This window comes from Gekko japonicus, unplaced genomic scaffold, assembly GCF_001447785.1.
Source record: "Gekko japonicus isolate JY-2015 unplaced genomic scaffold, Gekko_japonicus_V1.1 scaffold250, whole genome shotgun sequence".
Classification (NCBI taxonomy): domain Eukaryota; kingdom Metazoa; phylum Chordata; class Lepidosauria; order Squamata; family Gekkonidae; genus Gekko; species Gekko japonicus.
This window is the reverse complement of record NW_015167538.1, coordinates 693824-701332: the sequence shown is the minus strand read 5'-3', so window position 1 is coordinate 701332 and position 7509 is coordinate 693824. Positions and strand designations below refer to the sequence as shown.

General features: G+C 50.3%; 1 protein-coding gene across 1 annotated transcript in view; it reads right to left on the bottom strand.

The window, feature by feature from the left end:
* Window positions 1–7509, bottom strand: part of LIMK1 (LIM domain kinase 1) — a 41841-nt gene that overhangs the window by 6751 nt on the left and 27581 nt on the right. The window contains exons 3-9 of the mRNA XM_015413535.1: window positions 6979–7117; window positions 6187–6296; window positions 3928–4119; window positions 2318–2423; window positions 1533–1699; window positions 652–835; window positions 111–197 (exon numbers count right to left, since the gene is read on the bottom strand). Of these exons, the coding sequence (XP_015269021.1) occupies window positions 111–197; window positions 652–835; window positions 1533–1699; window positions 2318–2423; window positions 3928–4119; window positions 6187–6296; window positions 6979–7117 (985 nt within the window). The remainder of the gene's footprint in view (window positions 1–110; window positions 198–651; window positions 836–1532; window positions 1700–2317; window positions 2424–3927; window positions 4120–6186; window positions 6297–6978; window positions 7118–7509) is intronic.

The window sequence follows — 7509 nt, the reverse complement described above, 5'->3', positions numbered from 1 at the left end:
TGGCTTTAAGAAGCACAGAGAACCGAAAAAGAATAGCTTGCAGGGAATCGACAAGGCCGGAAGAGGAGGTGATTTCCACGGCCACTGTAGCACGGTTGCGATGCCCTCACCTCCTTGAGGAACGTCCTCTGGGTTTCTTCATCAAAACGGATCAACTCCTTCATAACCATTACCTCTCCGGTCTCCCGGTGAGTCACCTGTCAAAGGAAGTGGATGCCGTTGATTGGCAGAGAGGGGAAAAACAAGCTAGAGGGCCTTATCAATATTCTCATAGTCACAGGGGAGACGTTCCTGACTGCCACTGGAAATCCCACCCATCCCCAGGACTGAGTCATGTGACGGGGGAAGAAAACTCAACACAGCTTGCTCTGTCCGGGGCTATCAGCCTCAGTTGGGTCAGTGTCCCCCGTTTCCCCTGTCCCACACCAAATGTCCTCTTTTCACTCTTTTCCGGTGGCGAGGGTGCCTTGGGCTACACGTGTGCCACATTTCAGCTTTCTAGCTGGCGTGGATGTATTTTGACCACTGGGGGAGCCTATTTCATTTCCCCTTTCCTCATTTCAAAGAGGAAATGGCTCGTTTCTCCAGAGCAACTTGGGCTGAGAACACCACAACTGCCAGGTCTCCAGCTGCAAAGGGGCCAAGGCGTACCTTGATGGCCTGTCCAAAGCAGCCTTTGCCCAGCACTTCGCCGTGGATGAGGTCCGAGGGGCGGAAGATGCGGTGGAGGCGCGAGACGACCCGCAGCGATTCAGAGCGGCCGATGTCCTTCCGTTGGGAGGCAGGAGAGCTCAGGGAGCTGGAGCACGGAGACTTGTCAATACTGCAGCTGCGCCTGTGTAGAAAAGTGGGTCTCACTCGAGTACGGTAGCACCTTAGAGACCAATACGGGCTATTTTGGGGCAGGAACGCACAGGAACGGAGTTCCGGCTGGCTCCCGAGTTGGCCACACCCAGCAGGAACTCATTAGCATAATAGGCCACACCCAACAGCAGAAACACATTAGGATTGGCTACATTAGGGGTGTGTGGCCTAACATGCAAAGGAGTTCCTGCTACAAAAAAAGGCCCTGGGTTTGGACAACAAACAAGGTAAGCAGAATAAGAAGCAAAAGGTGGGTGTGGCTGGTTGAGCACACTTCTGGTAACATGGGGGTGTGGCCTAATAGGCCAATGAGCTGTGCTGTCATGGGTGTGGCCTAATATGCTAATGAGTTCCTGCTGTTGGGTGTGGCCTATTATGCTAATGCGTTCCTGCTGGGCTTTATCTACAAAAAGAGTCCTGGGTATAAACGTATACCCTGAAAATCCCGTTGGTCTCTAAGGGGCTACTGCAGTTAAAATCTAGCGGTACCAAACTGGCAGTTGCCCCTTTGGCTTCCTGCCCACACTTACCAAGAAAAGGAATGAATTGTTCTTGGTCCACCTCACCCTCCCAAGAGAAATAAAAGGCTACTGGGTGGAGATGGAGGTCCCCCCCCCCCGTTTCTCCTTGCCTTCCCCTTCCCACGACCCCCTGCAGAGAAGCCTTACATGACGGAGCGCTGGCGAATGGCTGCCGGTTCCGGGCAAGGCGTGCGGCTGGGCGAGTGGAGGGGGCTGTGCAACTCCGAGAGGGGGCTGCTCTCCAGGATCTCGTGGGGGTCATGTTCAATGGTCAGCTGCAGCAGGCGACTGGTCTCCTGGATCAGCAAATCAATCTGCAGGGGACAGAGAGGGCAGGCTGGATGACCGGGCGAGCGTACTCCCGCTGGGTGCCGGTCCAAGCATGAGACCCCACGAGGAGAGGATGGAGCGACTGATCAGGATAGAAGAGAAAGGTGGTATATGATAACAGCGGCAAGAATAGTATATGCTCAAAGCTGGAAACAAGACAGGATTCCAGATGTTGGGGAATGGATTAAAAAACTGCTGTTTATTCCAGAAATGGACAAAATGACCAGGAAACTCAGAAATTTTGAGGCGGAAGAATTCTTTGAAGACTGGAATGATTTTAAAGACTATCTAGAGAAATACTGGGATGTTAAGGACAATTTGATTTGCTTTGTAAACTATTAGGTAAAGATAGTAATGAAATACAAATTATGTATTAGAATGGACGCTTAAAGAATATAAGTTACCTAGAATGTTGTAATAACAAGATTTAAACAATTAAGGATTTAAGATGTGAGCGGGTGGTGAGAGCGTTGTGGGAAGCCTATAAGGGGGGGGGGAGTAAGAGGAAATGGATATAGACAGAAACTGATATATGTGAAATGTGTGTTATCCAAATAAAAATTGTGTTTAAAAAAAACAAAAGGATAGAACAGAAAGGTCACCTCATCCAGGGGGACGTGACGGATGGGCGTGCCGTTGATCTCCAGGATGCGGTCACCAACGTGGATGGAGTTCTTCATATCAGGGCTGATGCAGTCTGGGTCCAATCTGTTGTAGGGAGAGAGGTGGGGGATGGTTATTCCATTCGGCTTACGAGAATATTCCCCAAACTCAGTCCTGGGAGACCAAGATCGAGAGATTGATATGATGTGGTTGCTACAGTGTCAGATTAGGTCTTGGAGACCAAAGTTCAAATTCCCACTCGGCCAAGAAACTAACCGGAGGACTTTGGCCAGCTGCTCTCTCTGCCTGCCTAATCTACCTCGCGGGGTTGTTGTGAGGGTTAAATGGGCACAGGAAAACTATGCGTGCCGCCCTGACTGCCTTGGAGGAAGGAGAGGATAAAAACTTCACCTCAGAGCTGAAAATGGGTTTGCTCCCACAAATCCCCCTCTGCTATCAATCTGAGGCAGAATATCCTAAGAACATTTTTGTTCTATTTCATTTGATTTTTTTTATTTAAAACATTTCAATTCTGCCTTATCTACTCGAACTTCAGATGGCACCTATTTGTTTATTCTACGAATATTCATCAGATATTTGCCAAAAACAACATCAAATGCTATTTGATTTCAATATGAGGTATTTGATGACAGTTGAGAGTTGATGTGCCACTGTATGTACGTTGTACTCAATAGCTGACATGCAAGTGGACCTTTTCTAGTATTTGATTGATATACGATGAGCGTTTAGTATTTGACACCTGAAAAGAGGTTCTGTTTGAAGCAGATCAAAACAGTCAACAGGTGCCAGCAAGCAGGGTGTGACTTGCTAATTGTTTGTTGTTCAGTCGCACAGTCGAGTCCGACTCTTCACGACCCCATGGACCAGGTCACGCCAGGCCTTCCTGTCTTCCGCCGTCCTCTGAAGTTTGCTCAATTTCATGTGCATTGCATCTATGACACTGTCTAACCATCTCATCCTTTGCCGTCCCCGTCTTCTTTGACCTTCAATCTTTCCCAGCATCAGGGTCTTCTCCAGTGAGTGCTCCCTTCTCATTTGGTGGCCAAAGTATTTGAGCTTCAGTTTCATTATCTGGCCTTCCAGGGAACAGTCAGGGTTGATTTCTTTTAGGATTGACTGATTTGATCTTCTTGCAGTCCAAGGGACTCTCAAGAGTCTTCTCCAGCACCATAGTTCAAAAGAATCTATTCTTCGGCGCTCGGCCTTTCCTTATAGTCCAACTCTCGCAGCCATACATGACTACTGGGAATACCATTGCTTTGACCATGCGGACTTTTGTTGGCAGGGTGATGTCTCTACTTTTTATCATGCTGTTTAGGTTCGCCACCTGATATCATACACAAAACTCCAGATTTAAAATTTCTGCATGTGAAATGGGAAGATTTGGTGAATTTGGAAAAGCTGAAGATATTGGCTTCCGCTCGCATCACTGCAAATAATATTCTTTTCAGCTCAGTTTCACAAAACGGCCTGGTCACATTGGTTTGGATGAGAAGATCCTTGCAGCCTAGCGGGGTAGAGGAACTAGGGTGTTCCACTTCTCCCGAATAAGAACGAGACCAACTGCAGCCCAGCAAGGTGTACTTACTCTCGGACACGGACAGTGTGGGGGTGTTCCGAACCACCATGCTGGTCAATGGACACTGAGAAACCACGCCTGCCATCAGAACAGGCTGGGATGGACACGAGGGTGACCGTGTGTGGGATCCGGGTTCCTGGTGACTCTGGAAGCAGCTGATCCATCACCGGCGTGACCACCATCTGGTAGTAACAGTGCCCACTACAGGAGGAAGAGAAAAGTTATGCTGGTCACTTTCAAACACTGTGCTGGGATGCCTTATTGCATTTTGAAAGTTCCCGGAGCACGATGCAAGAAACAAAATTGGTTTGATGATTAAACACCATCAGCATGTCCCCTCTGATAGCAGGGAACCTGGCCACGCCTCTGCATTACCAGTAACAGGAGCCTCAGAGCGGAAGATTGCCTGTGTCTCTGTATGCAATAAGCACAGACTCATTGTACTGGGAGTGTTGTGTTTAATCTCTTTCCAATCGTAATCAAGAGGAAAACACCATGCAAACTTAGAGAAAGAGTAAGGGCGATTTCTCACTAGAGCTGCCTCGCGGCACAGCTGCCATTTGCCCCGACACAAGTATGTCAATTTCACACCCGAGGCTGTGGGGCTGCACTTTGACTTGCGGCTTCGCCCGATTTCCTCCACAGTCTCGTGATCCTGGTTTTTTAGGATCACGAGACTGCGGAGGAAATCGGGCGAAGCCGCGGGTCAAATGCAGCCCCACAGCCTCAGGTGTGAAATTGACATACTTGTGTTGGGGCAAATGGCGGCTGTGCCGCGAGGCAGCTCTAGTGAGAAATCGCCCTAAGTGTTCATTAGATGGGGTAGCAGCTGCACTTGTCTGTTGCAGTGGACTTAAGGCAAGTCCATCTCTTACCCCAATCATAGGACTGTTACTGAACAGGCTGTTCTGGAGGGGATGATTCCCTGTGCCTCTGCATGAGTCACTGTTCTGGGAGTGTTGAATTGAATGTCTTTCCAGTTATTAGTGGAGAGAGAAACAGTACAACCACTGACAGAAAGAGTCAATGTTCATTGACAAAACTAGGTGGGGTGTGAGCCACACTTGTCTGATACCATGAAGGCATTTGGGACTTAAGGCATCCTAGGGCTCTTACTGGACAGGCTGATGCAGTCTGCAGAGCTCCTCCTTCTAGGGCCTTTGAGTCTCCTTTCTCTTTACATAAGAAGATATTGAGTGGTTGATATTGCTGGTATAATATGCAAACGTCTGGCTCGCATTCCACCATGCAATAAGCATGCACTGGTGGAAGGGAGAACCTGTTCCACAAAGACCGCAAGGTCCACCTGGAGGTTGGTGTTGTGCGCCTCTGATTCCCTTCAGAACCCCCATCTGGACTCACACCTGGTGAAGGTCAGGTGCACGGCCTCTCACTGGGCAACTAAGCAGCCCACAATAGCTGACCCGACAAAACATCTGATGATCCCCTTAATGGGTCACAGGGACTTTCTTTTGCAATTGCTCCGGCAGACCCACCTGACTGCCCTTCTGGAATGTGTCCCCTGGGAAGAAAGTGTCATGAGACAGGGGAAGAAGCCACCGGTAGTACATCAGGTAGGAGACTCATAATTCTTATGCTCTGAGGTCGTTTTTAAGGTTAGACAACAGTGGTGTGTGTGTGTGTCCGTGTGTGAGATGTGGATCAGCGCTACCGAGAGCGAATTCTTCCTCCTTGCACTGTTTTGCCAGCCGAAGCCAGCGCAGCCAGCTAGTTCCTATCAGCCCTTGTAGAGCAGAAGACAGAGTATTGGGGAAACAGTACAAGAAGAAGGATTCACCCCCCCTCCCTGACCCAGAGCCAGGGCCCCAATCCAAATCCAAGTCCATGCACCTGCTTGTGTGTGTGTGTGTGCCTGGAAGTCATGGTTGATTTCTGGCGACCCCTAGTGGGGCCTGGACGTTTCAGAGAGGTGGCTTGCTATTGCCGGCCTCTGCGTCCCGGTCCTGGTATTCCTCGGAGGTCTCCCATCCAAGTACTTGCCAGGGGTCAGCCCTGCCTAGCTTCCGAGATCTGATGAGATCAGGCTTGCCTGGGCTATCCAGGTCAGGGCCACGCACCTGCTTTTTAATGCTGAAAAACACACAAGAAAGATCCAGTCACCTAAATGCCGAAGACTTCTACAGCTCGTAGTGCCAGCCCTTAATAGTAAAAAAGCAGGGCAACTGGGTCTCTCTGCCCCCAAACCAAGAGTCCAAAGGGTCACTCTGACCCAGCTGGGCCATCATCCCACAAGCACTCCCCCCTCACCAGTAGAGCTTGGAGCGTTCCACCAGGGCATACGTATCTCCATCGCCAATGAACGTCTGGCAGTTCAGGCAGCTGAAACACTCGGGGTGGTACTTCTGGTCTCCAGCCACCTGGAAAGGAGACAGATGGGTGTGAACTGGGCAGCTGTGTCTGCTCCAGGGCTTCCTTCTCCAGCTCTGCAGTTGACGTGGGCCCCGTGGCCTGCTTCTGTGGGAAGCCAGTCGGCAGAGCCGGCAGCTCCCCCCCAGGAGCTGAAACATACAGCCGGCAGAGTCACGTGATGGAGGTCTTGCTAGACTGTGCCAATGCAGTGGCGTCGAGGGGTGCGGAATCACATGTTTAAATGCTCTCCCATGCAAAAATACCTCCAATCATACAAAACCAGTGTGCCAGGGAAAGGTCTAGCTTTTCTCCATTCATTCGCAGGGAGTTCATGTGAAACACGGGGGGTAGCGGATTTCAAGCTTTCAGTCCCCCCCCCACCTGCAGCGTCAAGCGTCCCAATCCTGCAAGAGTCACCACTTCCGATTCTATTAACCACATGCTCAAGCCAGTCCCACACAGCATCTCTCTTCCCCCAACCACCACACAGCTCAGCACAGGAGGCCATGACTCCCCAGGGCCACACACAGACGGCAGACGGACCCAAAAGCTCTCAGGCAACTAGGGCAAGCAAGCCAAGCTGTATGACTTGGTGCACTTCGGGAGGAAGCTCTCCTGCCCCCTTCTGAACAAGCATACCATGACTACCCTTGATCTCAACCAAAAGGCCAAGAAGTGACACAAACGTACCATGATGAGTCCTTTGGCTATCTGTTCTGAGCAGCCATGGCACAGCTCTCCAAAGAGAGCCCAATAGTCTTTCTTGCAGTAGAGACGGCTGTCCTTCTCGTAGTACTGGTGCGAGAGTGAGGCTCCGCATTCGCAGCACCTGTGGGTGCACAGAGAAAGAGACGTGTCAGTCTTCAGAACTTTGATGGAGAGGGTGGTGCTCCACTCCATGGGCTAGGGTGACAGGCACACAGGCACATGACCTGCTCTTCCAAAACTGAAGCCCAAGGAATGGTCACACTACCTCAGACCAATCTAGCACAACATTTTGCTGACTCTAATAGTCATTTGATGCTTCTTCACTCCTTGTATACTATTCCCAACTTGATGAACCAGCATATACTCCCTCTCTTTGAGAGCCAGTTCGGTGTACTGGTTAAGAGCGGTGGACTCTAATCTGGAGAACCAGGTTTGATTCCCCACTCGTCCACATGCAGCTGGCCAGGTGACCCTGGGTCAATCCCAGTTCTCTCAAAGCTGTTCTTTCAAGAG